The sequence below is a fragment of the Meles meles genome, chromosome 10, assembly GCF_922984935.1.
Source record: "Meles meles chromosome 10, mMelMel3.1 paternal haplotype, whole genome shotgun sequence".
In the NCBI taxonomy this organism is placed as follows: domain Eukaryota; kingdom Metazoa; phylum Chordata; class Mammalia; order Carnivora; family Mustelidae; genus Meles; species Meles meles.
This window is the reverse complement of record NC_060075.1, coordinates 1,759,417-1,779,508: the sequence shown is the minus strand read 5'-3', so window position 1 is coordinate 1,779,508 and position 20,092 is coordinate 1,759,417. Positions and strand designations below refer to the sequence as shown.

General features: G+C 52.4%; 1 protein-coding gene across 2 annotated transcripts in view; it reads left to right on the top strand.

Annotated features, from left to right (window-relative positions):
• Positions 1 to 7,738: 7,738 nt before the first annotated feature.
• The window catches only part of UBE3C (ubiquitin protein ligase E3C), a 107,127-nt gene continuing 94,773 nt past the window's right edge, over positions 7,739 to 20,092 (top strand). The window contains exon 1 of one of the 2 annotated variants that reach the window (XM_046021120.1): positions 7,739 to 8,173. In XM_046021120.1, coding sequence (XP_045877076.1) covers positions 8,108 to 8,173 — 66 coding nt within the window. In that variant the 5' untranslated portion in view covers positions 7,739 to 8,107. The remainder of the gene's footprint in view (positions 8,174 to 20,092) is intronic. The other variant, XM_046021119.1, reaches the window with a different exon arrangement.

The following is a 20,092-nucleotide window of genomic DNA, read 5'->3' as shown; positions in this document are numbered from 1 at the left end:
AGCCTGGCTGCGGGCCGAAGCCGGGCACAGCGCAGGCCTCCTGCTCGGCCCCTGGTGAGGAGGGTCCCGTGGGCACCACAGCCCCTTCCCAGTCCCTGGCTTGTCAAACCCAGTGGCAGACACACACAGTACTCCAGCCCACCAACACCTCCATCTGGAAACGTCTAGAACTGACTAGAACTTGGCTTTGGAATTTTCTCGGCAGAACCTGTGCATCAGGGTCTGAGTACAGAAACGGCAGTGCTGGGATCCAGCCTGACTGCTTCTCCTGGTGTCAGACCCACAGTCCTGGCCAATGAAGCCTGCACATATCCAGACCTGTATCAGAGCTGTATTGCTGCCTAACGAATTACCCCAACAGCTAATGACTTAAAACAACAAACACCTCGTGTCTCAGTTTCCGTGGGTCAGAAATTTGGGAATGGCTCTGCCCAGGGAGTTTGCTTTCGCCTCTTGGGAGCTTGCAGACAAGATGGTCCTAGGGCTACGTCCTCCTCCGAAGGCTCAGCTGGGGCGGGAGGGGCCGCTTCCGAGGCGCCAGCCTCTCCCGGGTGCTGGCTGGAGGCCTCCCTTGCCTGCATCCACCATACCTTTTCTCTTCTGTGTCCTGCTGCTTTGACATCTGGGGCCTCCCTGACCCTAGGGGCCCTGGCCACCCAGGGTTCGCCCCTCCTTAGAGAGGGTCAACACTGTCTACCTGGGAGAGCATCTTACAAACACAGAGCAGGCCCTGTGGGGTCTGTGGCCCTGTCTTCTGCTCTAGCCCTCACACTCTGGGCCACCGCCCGTGGGCCCTAACCACGACAGAAAAAGGTCTGGACAGTTGCGGGCAGCAGCTCCTCTGCCCCAGAGCCCACCTAAGTCGCTCAAACCAACCAATCCTAAGCCTACTGACCTACCTCACCCACTCCTTCTGGCAGAAACCAAAGTAAAAGCTACTGTCCATCTCACCACCACCTGCCCCACACCTCTTGACTTGCCTTAACGCTTCCCACGGAGCCTCCGTGGTGCGGCCTGCCCCTTCTCTTGGGATCTAGCACACAGCCTTTCACCGGGCAGTTTTCTCCCCGTCTGCTGGCCTCACCACGCCTGACTGAGAAAGCCTACAGGCAGACACCCAGCTTGGTTCTCCCCAGCCCTTGCAAACGCTCCCTGCGTGCTGCAGACTCTGTGGAGGTCATAACCGGAGGGTCGCCGCTGAGGTCATAACCGGAGGGTCACCGCTTAGGTCTTGTTCGAATGACAACTGACTGCTGTGTAGCGGGCCTGGAGAGCTCTAGGGCAAGGCCTGGATTTTTCTGGATTTTCCTTTAGGCCCATGGCTGCTTAGAGCTTTGGCTCTTAAATGAACACCTTGTATCAGAAGAGATTTACTACTCTGACTGTATCTGTATCTCAATTTAATGAAAATGTTAAGGATACTTTGATGGTCTTGCGCCAGTGTAATTTTAAATAAAACGTCTTCATTCTTTGGCAGCGTACGCTGCCCTGATGTTTAACTATTGGAAAGTACTTAAGTGAAGTGCTCTTTACAATATTGTCTTTACAACATCGGCTTGTTTTACAGCATTTCCCCCAGAGGAAACAAAAAATGTTTATGGAAATATTTGAGGCAAACTTCGCCTATGTCACTAGACATCAAACCCTGGCTGACTGTAGATTATAAAGCAATGTATTTTGGGGGAAAAACACGGGGCTTTGGAATGACACGGTAACTCTGGACTTGAACCCCAGCCGCAGGCAAACCAGGTCTCAGACCTGTCATTAGAGAATCCAAGCCACGGTTTCTGCATTTGTGAGACCTGGGTAATGGTATTTACCTCGTAAGACTGTGGTGAGAAGCAGATACGTAAAAGAATCCAAACGGCATATGCTGTAATTCCCGCCAGAAAACGAATGCCCGGAACATAGTAGCTTTCATTTCCCCCTCTGTGCTGATGTGCTGTAGTGATTAGTTATCTGTGGGCGACTTTGAACAGAAGCGTTTCTCGTTTGGAAGGTGACGGCTTTGGCCGGGCTAGGGAGGAAGGGCTCTGCTGGCTGCCTCAGCGGCTCCCCGCGGCCAAGGCCAAGTGGAGCCCTTGCCGTCTGGCCTCCTGCTTGTTGACACTCTAAATGTCTAACGTTTTTAGGTGATGAAAATGCACGAAAGGAGGGTCAGTGGGACGTTCACAGTGTTTTACCAATGCTGGGTCTTTTGCTTTCGTTCATCGTTAAACTCGAAGCACACTTGGCCAAGTGCCCTGGGAAAGCCGGTGTTCAGGACTGACAAGGGCCCGCAGAGAGGAAGTTTGTTCAGTCTGCCCCTGTCAGCAGGACCTCCGTCTCAGGAGCCGCCTGCACCAAGGCCTGCGCCTCAGCCCGGGCTGGGGGGCTTTTGCCCACTTGGCAGGTGAAGTTGAGGAAGTTACTGACTCATCCAAAGTCACGTAGCCAGGAGGGCGTGGCGAGGCCCCAAGTGGGAGTGGCGAGGCCCCTATGTGGGCGGGGTTTGGACCCAAGGCTTCTTCTGAACAGTGCTTTGCCTGGAGAAAACATGTTACCCTAGGACCCAGCAATCGCACTACTAGATATTTACCCCAAAGATACACATGCAGTGATATGAGGGGGCACCTGCACCCCAGTATTTATAGCATTAATGTGCACAACAGCCAAACTATGGAGAGAGCCCAGATGTCCATCAGCAGCTGAATGGATAAAGAAGATGTGGTCCATATATACCATGGAATACTATGCAGCCATCAAAAAAAGAAATCTTGCCATCTGCAGCAACAAGGTTGGAAGGAGAGGGTATTATGCTGAGTGAAATAAGTCAATCAGAGAAAGACAATTATTATATGATTTCACTCATATGTGGAACTTAAAAAACAAAACAAAGGATAAGAGGGGAAGAGAGGAAAAAATGAAACAAGGAAAAAATCAAGGAGGAATACAAACCACAAGAGACTCTTAATCATAGGAAAACAGGGCTGCTGGAGGGGAGGGGGCTGGGGATATGGGGTGAGTGGGGGATGGGCATTGAGGAGGGCATGTGACGGAGGGAGCACTGGGTGTTATGTGCAACTGATGAGTCACTAACCTCTGCCTCTGAAACTAATAATACACTATGTGTTAATTCAGTGAATTTAAATTAAAAAAATAAAAGTAAGCCCTCCATAGCAAAAAAAAAAAAAGCTAAATGATTTTCCTTTGAAAGTGGAAAGCATGCACAGATATTGCACACATCGTTTAACCTGTCAGTGATAACAGGAAGAAGGTTTTGTTGAAGAATAACACAGCCGTCTATACAAGGCGCCTTGAAAGGATAATGTCTTAGGCCATTCTGTACTGGACGCAGTTCTGTTTTTAGCAAAAATAAATAAATAATTCATAGCCTGTAATCTTAAAGAGCTTTCTGATAAAAAGAAAAAAAGGCAAATGCTGATCAGTGTGAAGCCTAGTTATGAGATCGGGAGCTTTCCTTCATGCCCCTCTGGACACAGTGATGGGACTTCTCATCCTGCATCCCGGCCTCCTGTACACTGACTTCGTGGTCCCTGCATTGAAAGTCAGAGTCACATCCAATGACCAGGACCACGAGCCAGGCTGCTGGGGGAGCAACGTGATGCCCAAAGCACGTGGCCCTGGTCCGCAGGCCTCGGAGCCCAGGGCTGACCCCAGGACCCTGCAGCACGTGGCACCCCCGAGGGCGGATGCCGCTGAAGGTGTGCGAGGGAGCAGCTCCCACAGCTCTGTGACCCCTCAGGTGAGGCAGCAGAGCTAAAGGATGTTCATCTGGGGCCACACAAAGTTTTGACCTTATTGGGTGACTGCAGCTGGTGGGGGGTCTGCCCACATGCAGGTGCCCTGTGGGCTCCAACTGTCCCGGTCGCGCAGCAGGTGAGAACGTCAGGGAAGGTGTGGACTGTGGGTCTCAGCCAAGGCGCAACCTGGAGGGCTGGGGTGGGGGGCGGGGGCCAGCTGCCAGAGCCGGGTCTCCACCCCAGCACAGGCACAGAACATGCCTGCAGGGGAGAGACTGTGCTTGCAGGCTTGCAGGGAAGGGACCTGGGGATCCCACGGCGACCCGCATGCCACCCGCAGCTCCGAATCAGCTGGTCCAATGGGGTAAGAGTGAGCTTCCCTAATCAGCGGGCCACAGGCCTACACTTCTGCTGCAAAGCACAGGGCGGGGGGCCGCTGGGGTGTGAACTCACCACGGTTCCCAAGCCGCTGTGACAGAGCTCACCCTCGGTGGGCATCGGTGCCACGGACACGGCGCGGTGGGAAGAGAGAAGGCGTTTCAGAAATGCCGGCTAGGAGAGAAAGGTGACTCAAGTCAGGCCTGCTGCCAGGGCCTGCCCCACCGAGATTTGTAATGTGTGCAAGACGCCAAGCTGTGGTGTCTCGAGGACCGGTTTCTGAAGCGGGAGAGCCTGCTTGGGTGAGACCCCAGATTCCCCTGCACGGGGCAGACACAGCGCCTGGTCAATCCCTCAGCAAGAACCAAGAACACTTGGCGTGATTTCCAGGCGCACGGCCCAGAGAAGCCCCGAGCTCGTGAACCTAGACTCTCATCTACCTGGGTCTGGAATGCCCTTGACCCCGCTGTGGTCTCGGCATGCTCCCTGGGCTTCCGTTCACCTCAACAGGCTTTCTGCTTCCACCTTCGATCTCTTCCCTGAGCCACGGGCCATTTAGAACGTGTTGTTCAAGCTCCCCCTTTGTGATCTCCCTAAATTTTCCATCAAGGACCGGCCAAAGACTTCTAGTTTCATTCCGCTGCAGGCAGAGAACATACTTGGAATGATTTCCATCGAGGACTGTTGATGGTGAGCATGAGCCCACTCTGGAGAATGTCCCACACGCTCTGCTGTTGGTGGCGGGCCCTCCCGGTCAGTTGTGGCCCTTGGACTTCCATCCTGCAAAATAATTTAATTTTGTTCTTTACGTCCCCTGGAATACAATGGAAGAGCCGTGTGTATCCCAGTTTGAGGCATCTTATTGCTGCCATTTCATTAATGTTATGGACTGTCCCCACCCCCCAAATTCATATGTTGATATCTCCGCCCCCAGTGTGACCCGGTCAAGAGGAGGGGTCTTCCAGATGTGATTACATCAGGAGAGCAGAGCCTTCATGACTAGGATTAGTGCCCTAATCCCCGGGGGTGGGGGATGGCTGAGCCTTCTGCTGTGTGAGGACAGAGACGATGCCATCGGTGAACCAGGGAGCCGTTACCACCAGACGTCACACTTGCTGGCCTTGATCTCGGACTTCCAGCCCCCAGACTCATGAGGAACCTATCTGTCACTTGTGAGTTACATAGTCTAGGGTGTTCTGTTACAGCAGCCCAAACTCAGATCAGGAAGTGTTTCTAAAAGAAATTTACCCTTAAAATTATGGTACACACAGAAAGTATGTGTAATATATCTACATTTAAAAGAATAAGCCAGGGGTTCTTGGGTGGCTCAGTTGGTGAAGTGTCTGCCTTCGGCTCAGATCGTGGTCCCAGGGTCCTGGGATCGAGCCCCACATTGGGCTCTCTGCTCAGCGGGGAGTCGGCTTTCCCTCTCCCTCTCTCATTCCCCCTGCTTGCGCTCTCTGTCAAATAAATAAAATCTTCAAAAAAAAAAAAAATTCTGTTTTGAGATATAGATCCACGGGAAGTTGTGAAAATGGTGCAGAGATGTCCTACATGCCCTTCATGTAATTCCCTTCATGTTGTATCTTACGTGATTCTGGTACAACATCCAAACCAAGATGCGGACATGACAGGGGGCGTGTTCATGGTTTTGTCTCATTTTATCACATGCAACCACCACTGACCAAGCCCCAGAACTGTTCCACCACCACAAAGGCCTCCCTCCTGTGGCTCCCATCTGGTCCCACCTGCCCTGCCTTCCCCGCCTTAGTCTCTCACAACGACTCTGTCTCTGGGCTTTTGCCATTTTGCCACAGAAATGGCATTATCCAGTCTGTATGCGACCTGTTGGGAGTGACCTTTGCAGTCGGTGGCATCCTGAGGGTACCCGGGGCACTGCCGAATCCCATCTGTGGGGAGGATACACCACAGTGGGGTTGACCACTGACCTTCACAGGACATTTTGGTTGTTTCCAGATTTAGTCGATAGAAAAAAACTGACATGAACAGTCACGTGTTAATGTTATGTGCACAAACATTTTTATTTCCCTGGGGTAATGTCCAGGAATGCAAGTTCTGGGCCATCTTGTAAGTGTTCGGTCTCATTTTTTTTTTTAGAAAAAGGAATGACCAAACTCCTTTCCAGAACGGCTGAACATCCCCCACAGGGAAGGCGGAGTCTCTCCACCTCCTGGCCAGCATTTGGAGCTGTCACTGTGTTGCATTTTAGCGGTTCTAATGGCTTTCTATGGGATCTTAACCTACCTTTTCCCACCGCCTTTTAGAAATCATCGATTTCATGTGCAAGTGTTTGCGGGCCCACTGGACACCCCAGCAGGCCCGTGGGCGAGCGGCGGTCTGGAGGAGGAGCAGGACAGGACACGGAAGGAATCACATCCCACCGGCGTTCGGCCTGGGGTCAGCAGCGCCCGGGCTGGGGAATCTTTTATCCCCGACTTATCCTTGACATCTGCTGCGGGTTTTTGTAGGGCGATAACGAAAACACTGTCTTCAAAAACAAATGTCCCCGTTCCCAAGAGGTACTGCATATTCGGGCGAGACGCTGTCCAGGGTTCGCTTCGCCGTCACGGGCGCGTGCGTAAGGGCCGGGGCAGGGATGACACGAGCGGGCGTCTCCGAAGTCGGCCGCGTACCGGAGCCGACATCTCCCTCGGAAGTTCACCGTCTCCGGAAACCCTCAGAAGCGCCGGCTTTCGTTCCCCCCGCACGGGGCAGGGCGCCGCGCCGTAGCCCCCAGCGGGCCGGAGAGCGCGGCGGCAAGGCGCGACGTGCGGAGGACAGAGCCCTCTCCGCCGCCGGGACGCGGGCCACAGCCCAGGGGCCGGGGGCGGGACCGACGCGGGCCGGAGACGAGCGCGGGAGCTCGGGCGGACTCGCTCGCGGACGCAGGGGCCGGTGCCGCCCGCACGGCCAGGCCGCGCCCGCGTGACGGCCCGAGACGCACGACGCCCGTTTCCAGACGCCGGACGCGCGGGCGGGAGACCGACGATCCGCGCGGATCATGTCCGCGGGGCGCAGTCCCGGCCCGGGGGTCTCCGGCGCACGTGCAGCGGCCGGGGGCGCAGGGCCGGGCCGGGGGCACGGCCGCGGTCAGGGCAGGGTCCGCGCGCTCGCCTGCGGGGTCTGGGCTCCGGCCGCGAGTGCGGGACACAGTCCGAGTGCGGGGGCCGCGCGCTCTGGATCCCACGACGTCCGCGCGGGTCGCGCGTTGGGGGCCCAGGCCCCGACACGGCGGCCTCTGCCTACACCGACCGCGGCCAGCCCGCGCCTGGACCTGCGCACGCGCGCATCCAGCTCCCGCGCGCAGGTGCCGACGCTCCCGCCCCGCCCCGCCCCGCCGCAGAGCCGGGTCACCGCGGGGCCTTCCCACGCTCCGGCGCGTCGGCGACGGGCGCGTGCACGCTGGAGGGCTCCAGGGAGAGCCGTGGCGTCGGCGACGGGCGCGCGCACGCTGGAGGGCTCGGGGAAAGCCGCGGCGTCGATGGCGGGTGCGCGCACGCCGGCCGGGCTCCGGAGAGCGCCGCGGCGTCGATGGCGGGCGCGCGCAGGCTGGCAGCCCGCGGGATGCAGGGCCGGGGCGTCGGCGTCGGGCGCGCGCGCGCAGGCGGGACCGCGCACGCCAGCCCCGGCCGGCGGCCATCTTTCCTCCCGGCGGCAGCTCCCGGTGCAAGTGCGGGGTCCGCGGCCCTGCCGGCGCCCTCGGCCTTGGCCGGAGCAGTGGGGAGGCGTGGGTGAGGGGGGAGGTGAGGAGGAGCCGCCCCCGCTGTGTGCTGCCTCCCCCCGCACCCACTCAGGGCGGGCTGGGGCTCGGGGTCGCCCCCCCCCCGGCGCGGCCCGTCCCGCCCGCGGAGACCCCTCCCCCGGGCCGACCCCTCCCCGCGGAGACCCCTCCCCCGGGAGCCCGGCCCGCCCGCCCCGCTGCTGTCAGGGTCGGGGGCTCCTCCCAGATGGGATAAACGGTAAAGATGTTCAGCTTCGAAGGGGATTTCAAGACGAGGCCCAAGGTGTCCCTCGGAGGCGCCAGCAGGAAGGTGAGGGCGGCCTTGCGCGGGCCTGCGGGGGGCGGCCGGGCGGGGGCTGCCCTGCGGGCGGGGCTGCGGGCGGAGGGGCCTGCGGGCGGGGCCGCTGCCCTTCCTGCGGCCGCTCCCCGGGCCGGGTCTGCGCGGCGGGCGGTGTCCGCGGCCCCGCAGCGGGGCAGGACGCGCGGGGGAACCTGGCGCCGCCAGGCCACGCTCCCGGCTCTCCGGACACCGCGGGGTCCCCGGGCTCGCCGCTCCGTCCCTCGCGCCGCCGCGTGCTCGGGGGCCCCTGTCCCTGCCGCGGCGCCCCGTGCGCTCTCCCGACGCCGGCCTGGCTCGCGGCTGCTTCTCCGTCCGCCTGGGATTCGGGGCCGAAAGTAAGACGCGCCCGGCGGGTTCGGTAACGTGCGGCGGGCCTGCTCCGCGGCGCTTCGGGTCTCTCGGGCGCGGGGCGCTCCTCTTCGCTCGCTGACCCGCGCGGCTCGGGAGCTGCACGACCCGGTGGGCGTGGAGTCCGCGGCGGATGCGGTCCCCGGAGCGGCGTCCTGTTGGCGTTGTGCTGGGGGCTGCGGTGCGCTCCTCGGCCCCGGCGGCGACCCCGGCACGGAGCGGGCAGACCCCCCGGTCGTCGTCGGGCCTTGGGGTGCGCGCGAGCGGTTGGCTGCAGGTGGGGCCGCGCGGACCCTGCAGGTGCCCTCGGCCCTCCCCGCGGGTGCAGCGGGCAGGTGAGGGGAGCACACGAGTGCTGCCCATGCGCACGGCGGGCTGCTGGCCCGTCACCACCGCGGAGTCCGTGCGGCTTCTCGCGGCTTCGCCCCGACACCCGAGCGCCCCGCATGCGCTGCTCGCGTGCTGTCGCCTCGACGGGCAACACCGCTCCGCGCCGAGCCGCTCGTACAGTGATCAGAACCGCGGGGAGGTGGCGCGTCTTGCCGTTCAGCCGTGCACAACGGTTTTTCTTTTCTTTTTTTGGTTGAAGTTTAGACTGAACAGCTGTATGTGTCTTGGGTCATGTCCCTAGAAGAGCTTGAGGAGGTGCCCTTGGTGCACATGACATTGGGGGGGGGCTGGGAAAAAGGGGTCTTGCTTGGAGTCTAGCTGCGGCCCAATCCCACCAAGAACTCGGGACCATGGCTGGCATCACAAAATCGTCCCTTCTTGAGCTAAGGAGGCTAGAATTTTGTAACCCTGACCCCCCACACCGTATCAGTTGGTCTATGGCTGCAGGCCACCCCTGGGGTGACAGTGGGACTGTGACATTGCTGGCCCTTGGCCGAGGGCAGTTATCCTGGGAAGGTAGCACTCAGGAGCCAACAGTACTTCACACACACTGGCTGGGGTGGGTGCTCTGGCCTGGAGTCCACTGCGGGCTCAGCTGGGAGGATTTCTACGACCCCCCCCCCCCCCCCCCCCCCCCCCCCGCCAATCAGGTAACCCCCCAGGCATTCCATAGGCTCCCTCCTGCTCCCTTCTGTTCAGCCTTCCTTCTCCGCGAGGGAACTGCTGTGTCATCTGTTACTGTACCTTAGTTCTGCCGGTTGAACTTCGTGTGATGGAGTCACATAAGTTTGTTGGGGGTCCGCATTCTGTCCGAGAGGTGGAGTCCATTCTCCTCGTTTTGTCGCATTGTGTGATGTTTTTATGGTGTCTTCTTGAGGGCACACACCGCGCCTGTGCTGGGTCACACACACGCGCGGCTCTAGTGTGCACCCACAGTGTCTGAGGGTATCAGTGGCCTCACTTCCTTTCAACATTTATTGTCGGTCCTTAATTCGGCAGTTCTGGTGGGGATGTAGTTTCATGGTAGTTACAGTTTTAATTCTGTTTCCTGGCAGAATTGTTGAGCATCTACAAATGCATATTTCCTTAATTCTCTTAAGCTACAATGTAATTCTTTCCCCTCATTTAAAAGGTAAAAGGTTATAATGGTTTTCTTTCATGTATTAAATTATTTGTAATATTCCCTTCTTTCTTGAGCTTGGTGGAACACGGAATAGTGCCACCTTTTGAATACATCTTTTCTTTTTCCAAATTAAATGACTGTTTTTCGTGTTTATTTGTAAAGGCTCAGTGTAGCATCTGAAACATAATAAGGAAAATTCCATGCTCTCATTATGGTCTCGTTGGAGAGTTAAGAATTCAACAGTTAGAAGTCAAATAACAGTAGAGAGTAGTTACTATGTTCTGGATTTCTGCTGGGGCTGGTCCAGGAAAGGGTAGAGTTGGTTGGGGCTTAGTCTTGAAGGATGCAGAGTTAGGGTTGGTGGGAAACAAGAAGGGCATTCTAGGTAGTGGAAGGGTGTGCATGGAGTCAAGTACATACTGGGTTCCGCTGATTCTAAGTCGCGCAGTTTCCTTCTTTTAGTATTTCTGTTACCAGGGTACATCTTGGCGGCATGGCATAGTTCCTGGACAGTATTTTTATTTCCTTTCTTGTAGTGCAGAGAAGAATATCTTAGGTGCCATTTGGTTACAAGTATAGAAATCCACTGAAAATTGCTTAGTGGGGGAAAGTGTGTGGGAAGAATTTGATGGTGTGTCAAAGAATGTGCAGACAGAAACACACCCAGATACCAAGTCATCAGCACCAAGGTGGTTACTCTTGGTTTTTCTTCTTGGGCTACACTGCCTCCATTCTTGGCTTTCTCCCTTGTCCTTACACATGACCTCGGCAGTGTATGATTTCCTAATTGAGGTGTCCAGCCGAGACTGTCGGATCGCAATTCCCTTTCTCAGGAGAGGAAATCCGATTGGTCTGAGTCAGCTTCCCACCTGATGAGCTGAGTCTGGGATGGGGGTTGGAACCTTTGGTACAAATAGAGCCGTCTTGTTGTGTCAGTGGTAGGGAGTGGATTCTCCAAGAGGGGCGAGTGGTTGTCGAATGGAATGTCTAGGTTTCTGTGGACATAGGCAGAGATGTGTAGCAGGCTGTTGATTGTACGTGTGTGAAATGAGGGACATCTGAGCTAGGTGTGCGGATGTGGTGGCTGCTGTCAGATACGTGACTCAGGATAGAAGTCGGAGGGGAAGGCCTGGAGTTTGGGATGGGGTGTGGCTTGTGGGGCTGGGGTGGGGAGGGCAGGAGACCATAGTGCCAGGTGCTGCAGGGGTGCAGTGGGGAAACACTAACAAGTATGAAGCCCGCGTGACTTTATGGGGATGATAGTCCAGGGTCATAGGACTTGTCAGTCAGATTGCAGTACATCAGGGCGTGAATGGGAAGCCAGAAAGTGGCTAGATCTTTTTTGAAAAGGACTTGAAGAAGGTTACATTCAGGGGCCAAGGAAGGTTTTGTTTTTGGGGGGAGGGATGGGAGAAAGTTGAGCAAGTTACAGACCGGGGAAGGAGCAGCTAGAGGAGGGAGGAGTTGAGGAGCTCTCAGAGTGTTGGGGGAGGCCAATGGGAAGAATTAGGTATGAGCAGGAAAGAGAAATTTTTTGAGATTTACAGGGAAGAAATGCATGTGGTTATGGAAAAGTTAGGATTTTTTAGGATTTTATTTCTTCATTTGGCAGAGAGAGAGCGAGCGAGCGTGCACGAGTGCATGGACACAAGCAGGGGAGCAGCAGTCAGAGGGAGAAGCAGACACCCTGCTGAGCAAGGAGCCTGATGGGGACCTTCATCCCAGGACCCTGGGATCATGACCTCAGCTGAAGGCAGATGCTTAGCTAACTGAGCCACCCAGGCGTCCCTGGAAAAGCTCATAGATAGGAGAAAAAAATTAAAATTTCTTTCCCAACTTTGCGTAGACAGTTGAGGAAGAGTGGCAGTAGAAATAATATTTCTTTAATTTTTGTCCATTGCTTTAAAAAAAAAATAGGACTTTATTTTTTAGAGCTTTGTAGAAGAAAGTCAGGCCGATGGTACGGAGTTCCCTTCGCACCCTCTCCTCCACCTCACATTTCCCCAGTTATGAGTGTTTTGCGTTCGTGTGGGTCATTTGTCATAATTGATAAACCAGTATTGATACGTTAATGTTCACTCTTTATGGTTGCATTTTCTGTGGGTTTTGGCAAATGTATAATGACATATTATCCACCCTCAGAGAGTCATACAGAATAGCTAATTGCCCTAAAAATCCACCCTCCTTTACTTCCTCATCCTCCCCCACACTCCCTGCATCCTGTGGTAGGAGTGTTTGGTTGTGTAAGAAGATTAGAACTAGGGCGCCTGGTGGCTTGGTTGGTTCAGTGTCCACTTCTTGGTTTCTGCTCAGGTCGAGATCTCAGGGTCCCGTGGGGGAGCCCTCGCTCACTGCGGAGTCTGCTTCTCTCCCGACCTCTCTCTGCCCCCTGCCCGTGTATGTGCCCTCTCTCTCCCAAATAAACAAATCTTTAAAAACAAAACAAAACAAAACTGCAGAACTGCCTTCCAGAGTGGCTGTCTTGTTTTCCCTGCCACCAGCAACGACTGAGAGTTCCTGTTGCTCCACATCCCCTCCAGCATTTGGTGTCGTCAGTGCTCTGGATTTTGGTCACTGGAACAGGTGTGTCGGAGTAGCTTGTTTTAATTTGCATTTCCTTGATCACACGTGACGTAGAGTGTCTTTTCATATTCTTATTTGCCATCTGTATGTATTACCTTTTGCCCATTTTTTAACTGGGTTGTTTGTTTTTTTTTTACTTTGTAATTTTTTTAAATTAATTTTTTTAAAGTGACCTCCCTGCCCAGTGTGGAGCCCAATGCAGGGCTTGAACTCACAGCCCTGAGATCAAGACCTGAGCGCAGATCGAGTTGGATACTTAACCGATTGAGCCATGAGGCACCTTTCCTTGTTTCTCTTTTTAAGTTGGCACTTGGCATATGTGTTGTCCCGCTACTCTGTGTCTGCCGCAGTGGGAAATAAAACTTGGGGCTCTGTCGTTAAGTAAAGTAAACATTTTTCTGAGATCGGATGTAGAAATGTGCATTTATTGTCAGGACTGGTATTACATCACTGTTTCATTTAGCAGTACCACTTCCGTTCTCTTGAACATAACTGTTGGTAGCCTACATATATGGGGCCAAAAAACTGTCGTTTCTCGTAGCAGTAAGGTCAGGAATTCTTGATCTGATTCTTCGGGAGATCAGGCCGAAGAGAAGGACTGAGACTTTTGTCTAGTTTGTACTTGTAATCAGGGCGTGGGGTGAGGCAAGCGAGGCAGCTAGGGCAGAGAATTTTTGGAAGGCCCTCACTCAGGTTGGACGACCGCAGGGCTCCAGGCGGCCTCACTCTCGGGGTGGCCCTGCCGCAGCACCGCCAGCAGCTCCGTACGTCTAGTCCCCCAGGTACCTAGCTTGCCTCACCAGTCTCTGCCTGGCTGGGCACACTTCAGCTGCTTTTAAAGCCTAGGGACCTCCTTGCCCAGTGAGTCTCTTAGCTAAGGGAGCACATAGGAGGTGTCACAGGAACTCGTGGGAGCCGCAGAAGAATTTCTTGCAGAAGCAAGAGGGAGTTCTCTCCGGGGACTTTCCTTTTATTCTTGTAACTTAGCGGATGCAGACAGAGTTTGGAAGTTGGACATCTTATTCTTTGGCAATGACCTTTATTTTATGCCACCGTAAGAGTAGCAGCTTCCACCGGTCCTGCTCTCCAGCCTCGGCCTCTTCACGTTTTCCTTTACTTACACTGTCAACAGGAAGGCAGGAGCGGGAACTTACTCTGTTGGCTTGTGTCCGTATAGCCCCTTGTGTTCCGTGGTCAGCAGGTTAAAGACAGAGAGGCCTTATCGGGTAGATCGGCACAATCTACTTGGCGGGGGGTGGGGAGTACGGTTTAGCTTCAGAAATCTCGACAAGGCACATCCCCTCTAATCCAGTAATTCTACTTTTAGAAATTCATCCTAAGGAACTAATTTGACAGGTGCATAGGAAAGATGTTTGGGAAAAAATGATGATTATGGTGTTATTCACCATATTAAAAACTTAAAACAACGTAAATGTCTAACAATAGGAAATTTGTTAAGCAAATGGTCACGTAACAATGTAATAGAACACTATACAACCATGAACGTGGTCGCAATGTTTGCTTATTAATATCTGTACTTTAATGTCATATTTATTAAAATGATTCATTATTTATGGAAATAGCAGATTACAAAACAGTGCTGCAGTGAGCATTTAAATGACAGTAATCTAAACAGTCGTGACATTGGGGTGTCTGGCTGGCTCATTCAGGAGAGCATGTGACTTTGTGTTTGTTTAATGATTTCTGTTCTTCTGAGAGAGCATGAGTGGGGTAAAGGCAGGCTCCCCACTGAGCAAGGAGCCCGATGTGGGGCTCGATCCCAGGACCCCAGGATCATGACCTGAGTTGAAGGCAGAAGCTTTACCGACTGAGCCCCCCAGGCGCCCAGTTATGCGACTCTGATCTCAGGGTTGTAAGTTCGAACACCACGTTGGGTGTAGAGATTACTAAAAATCTTTAAAAACAAAACAAGACAGTCATGAGAGCTACTTTACCACTTTCTGAGTCTCCGGGAAACGAAGGACATGTTCCCTATTCCAGTGTGAATTCTCTATTCCAGTGTGAGAGGTACTGCCTTCTCGTCATCTCGGCCTGGTGGGGCAGGTGTCTGAGAGCAGCCGGGCCGTGCTGGCGGCTCAGGATCTCGCAGAGGCTCAGGAACCTAAAGCTCGGACTGAGCTGTGGGACCCACAGCGGGCTCGCTTGTCTGCATACCTGGAAGTTAGTGCTGGGCGTGGGGGGGAGGTCAGCTTCCCGCCACCTGCACTCTACTGAGGGCTGCTAGTGTCCTCATGACGCGGCTTGTGAGGTGAGAGGGCGCAGAGAAAGCAGCGTGCGTGTACAAGGCAGTCCTGAAGGTCACGTACACGTTCGTCCTGTTCTCTTTGTCCATCTAGTCCACACTCAAGGTGAGAAGGGTCAAGCTGCACGTCTTAAAAGGAAGCAGCATCAAAGAATTTATGGGAATATTCTTTTTTTAAAAATGTATTTTATTTATTGTGAGAGAGAGAGTGCATGCGTGTGCACAGCAGGGGGAGGCGCAGAGGGGGAGGGAGAATCCCAGGCAGACTCCCCATTGCGTGCAGGGGCTGGCACAGGACTGGATCTCACGACCCTGTGGTCATGACCCCAGCTGAAATCAAGAGTCGGGGCCTCCACCGACTGAGCCCCCCATGTGCTCCCAATTTGTGAAAATATTCTAAAACCACCACAGTTTTAGCTAAGTTGTAAATGCTAATCCTACATGACTTATGTATGTTATTTTTCTGTCTTAACCTATTAAGATTTCAATATTACGGCTTTCCTTTTCTCCTACTACATTGAGTCAGTAGTTACTAGCTGTGTAACTATTATGGGAATAATGAAACGGTTGCAAAGCAAAAAGTGTCGACCAAATAATTCTTCAGTAGACATTTTGGTGAAACTTAGTTGACTTGGAGGCAACTTCGTAGCTCTGTGCCTTGGAAACTTACACAGACATCATTTCTTTGCAGCAATTTGAATTTACTTAGGTCATTTACCTCTTCAGTCTGGCCGACTTTGGGGAGAAGAGGGGATATATAGTACTCCCAGGGGGAGTAGATAATTTGGGGATGAGTGTCTTTGGGTTGTCGCCGTGACAGCTGTAGGGCAGGAGGCAGACGTGTGGATGTGGAGGAGAGGTCAGTGAAGTAGGACACTATCACGGTACATGTTTGGTCAGGGGAAGCATTTGGACAGTCCTCTACCGGAATGGGAGGAGGCGGCTTGTTTTCCTTTTCTCCTAGTACTGTCTGTGTCCTGTTTCCAGAACCCCAGGCAAGTGGTATAAGGTTAGTGCCATAGGCTTGTGTGTGCCGGGCTGGCTTTCTTGCTACCGTTTATACATGAGTATCGTTGCCGTCAGAGAGATGGACCCGCGTGGAGAGAGGAGTCCAGCCGCGGGGGAGTGGTAATCCCTGCACACTGGGGAGAGGCCATCGGGGGCTAGATTGTCAAGGGTTCTGGGGTCACACTCAACACATCCAGGTACCTTGGGGAGCCAGTGAAGGACTCTGCGCAGTGAAGTGAGGTTTTGGGAGACGGGAGTGTGGGGCAGCTCAGGTGGTTGGAAGCCAGGCGAGAGGCAGCTAAAGTTTTGCAGCACAGAAGTGAGGACCCAGAGCAAAGCGGTGGGCTCTGGGTGGAGGGGAGTTCAAGGCCATTGAGGAGGCAGAATTGAGCTCTGCCATCAGAGGGTCACCTTGGGTGTTTGTCTGGGATTACCAGAGTGGGTGGTGACTCCAGGAACCAAGACGATGTTCTCTTCCGGGGCCTGTGCAACCTGAGGTGTTTGGGGACGTTCAGCACGTGCTGGTCGGGACCTCTGGGTAGAGCCTGGGGTCCATCCGTTCGTGATTGAAGCCGTGAGACGCACCGGGATCCTCGGGCAGGTGTCCCTCTGAGAAGGCTTGTAGACGCGGAACAGAACTCTGAGGGATGCCGGCATTTGCACGAAGAGCAGAAAAGGGGCGTGCAGTCGGAAAGCCCGCACGGATGTCCCGGGGTGGGTGGCCACGCTCCCCGTCAGACAGCACTCATCCCCGAGGGAATGAGCAGAGGCGAGTGTGCGAGAGTTGGGCTCATGGGAGGACCCCATGCCTTTGTATGGGGCTTGATTCTGAGGCGCTTTTTTTTTTCTTTTTTGCTCTAACCATTCCTCTCTGTCTTGTATCTGATTCTGTGTTATCCCAAAGCTGAGTCAATCATTCAGTTTGTTTTCTAAAATTAAAATTTTGGGGGCGCCTGGGTGTCTCGGTGGATTAAAGCCTCTGCCTTCGGCTCAGGTCATGATCTCAGGGTCCTGGGATCCAGCCCTGCGTCAGACTCTCTGCTCTGCGGGGAGCCTGTTTCCTCTTCTCTCTGCCTGCCTCTCTGCCTGCTTGTGATCTCTGTCTGCGGAATAAATAAATTAAATCTTTTTAAAAGATTAAAATTTTGTTCAGTTTTTAAAAATTACTATACATGCTCATTGCATAAACTTTGTATGAAGTATATGTTTATGCTTTGTTTTGGGGTTTTAGGGTTTCTTTATTGTGAGTAACATCTTTAGAGCCAACAATTTATAATTATTTTTTAGGATAAATTGAAGAAGTTGAATTGCTTGTTCAAAGTTTACACTTTGTAAAGGTTTTAGATGGGCTTTGTTCTCTAGAAGAAATTGTACTGATCTCTCTTCCGGGGCGGGGCGGTAAGGCTGCCTGCACACCCTCACCTTGCTGTCAGTCCTTACCTTGCTGTCAGACCCTAAGGACGTGTTTGTCTCCGGGGAGTCCCTTTTCTCCCTCTCCTGGTCACAGTGACATCGGGCCATCCTCTGTCTTTGTCCTCCCGCGGGATGTTTGTCTTGTTGTGCCCTCTCATTTCTCCGTGGCTCCTGGAGGCATGTGCACTTCCTGCCACATCTTTCTGAGGGAGAGATCAGAGCCCAGCGAGTCCAGAACTTGAGTGAAAACTACAGGGCTCGGAGCCCTGGTCTGTCCTCTGCGTTGCTCGACAGTGTCGTGTGGCCTCCGCCTCCTGCTCTGCTCACGCCCTCCATCAGCAGCTGCAGGGGAAGTTGCGGAACGCGGCCTGCAGTCACTGAGAAGGGGGCCCTGAGAAAATCCTACTTCTTTTTGAACTAATTTTCCTCACAATGAAGCTTTAATGCTCTAATGTTTTGAAGGAACTTGAGTAAACTCTAGTGCATTGGCAAGCAGCACAATTCATCTCACATCTTTACTACAAAATGGGAAATTGTAGAAAGTGCAGTGGCAACCGGAAGAAATGTTTGTCTCCATAACCAACTGCGATGGAGTTGCTCATCTTCTCTGGGCTTCTCTGTTTCGCATCTCGTAATATGAAAGTCGTAATTCTTGATAATGAGAAAGTCAAACTGAATTATTACTCATCTTCCTTGCTTTAATAACGTTTCCATTTCCAGTCTCCAGGCTGGGGCCTTTGAAACAATATTCACTTTTTTTAATTGAAAAAAATTGTGAAAAGTGAAATCCATCTGAGGGGCTTATTATGACACCATCCTCTCACTGAGATCCGGATTTCCCCACGAGGATAGCGCTGTTCAAAACCCGTCTAAACACAAACAAACACGCCCCCCTCACTTCTGCAGTAAAAGTGAGCGACACACCGTTCTTCTCCTCGGCATTGTGTCTTAGTGATGACTCTTTTGGTCTTTGTAGTTCTGTTTCCACAGGTGCACAACATTCCCCTACGTGGTTTGTGTCGTGGAACCTCTTTCCTGTTTATGTGTGTGTCTGTCTGTGTGTCTGCATGTGTATGTGTGGGTTCTTTCCAGGGTTTTGCTATTAAAATGGTGCCGTATTTACCATCCAGCTCTTATGTAAGAAAGGAAGGTCTTTCAGAATTTATGTAATGGGATTAAGCTATTGCATTTTGCGTTGGATACTTTATTTTAAAGTGAGTTCTTTTCTAATTATAATGTTTATTGTAGAACATTTAAAATATACTGAAATGAAGAAAAACTACCTCTTTGGAACCCCACCCTCCATTTAAAAATAAAACACTGCTAATACATGGGTAAATTTTTTTCTAGTCTTTTTCTATACGTGTTTCGAATTAGGAGTCGTATTGCGCATTCGGGTTCGTGGATATGATAGTCATCGGTTACTGCGGTAACTGCACCTTTAAATACTTGTTGCATGAAGTGCTCTTATATCTTCATGGAGGTTCTTAGGAAAAACCCACATCATAGATGGTGTATTATTCACAAATAATACTTTTGGTAACAGTTAACATTTTTTTTTAAAGATTTTATTTATTTATTTGACAGAGAGAGAGATCATAAGTAGGCAGAGAGGCAGGCAGAGAGAGAGGAAGAAGCAGGCTCCCTGCGGAGCAGAGAGCCCGATGCGGGGCTCAATCCCAGGACCCTGAGATCATGACCTGAGCCGAAGGCAGCGGCTTAATCCACTGAGCCACCCAGGCGCCCAACAGTTAACATTTTAATTAACTCAAAAGAAAGTGTCTTACCTGATTATTCTTTGAATTGTGTCAAACTGCTCTTGTTTTGTCAGTGCCGGAGTGGGAAAATACTGACTCAGCACAGGTGTGAGGCTGATTATTCTGTTTACACTGTTAAGTGGAGTAAATTGCTTAAAGGGAGATAACCCAAATAGCAAAAGAAGGAAGCTTTGTTTTCAGAAGTCAAGATAGGAATAAGCATGCTAATGTTCTTTTTTTTTATAATCTTTTTTTTTTTTAAGATTTTATTCATTTATTTAACAGAGATCACAAGTAGGCAGAGAGAGAGAGAGAGGAAGGGAAGCAGGCTCCCTGCTGAGCAGAGAACCTGAGGCAGGGCTTGATCCGAGGACTCTGGGATCACGACCCTAGCCAAAGGCGGAGGCTTTAACCCACTGAGCCACCCAGGCGCCCCTAATGTTCTTTTTATAAATGGTTAGCCCATTTGAGCATTTGGAGTATGGAAGTCATATCATATAAATGCACTCTGACGTCAGTGAGCATAATTTTTTTTTATTCTGATAGTTAATGAAATCTAATTTAAACTATATATGACTTACATTTTTAAAAACTTCATTTTGTTACGACAAAATGTATCTGCATTTAGGAAGAGCATTTTTTCCCATTTAAAAATATCTTTGTTAATGGTATTTTTTAAGTTTGGCCATATTTAATTTCCAGAGAAGATAAGATAATGTGCCTCAAGCTCAAAGGCCAAATAGAGAAGCTTGGTGTCATTTGCTCCTGTTTACATATCGATGAGAAGATGCAGCTTCCCGGCTGTGGAGGTGAGATTAGCCCTGAAAGTAACGTGTACGTCTGCGGAGAACAGGCTCAGTCGTTCTAAAAGCATGTGATGAGTGTGTTCATGGAACTGGCACATAACTGCCCTCAGAATCCCTAACATATCTAGGCCTGTGGACTTTAGAACGGAAATGTTTTCAGTTGTACGTGTAATAAACTAGAACCAAAAACTTAAGAAT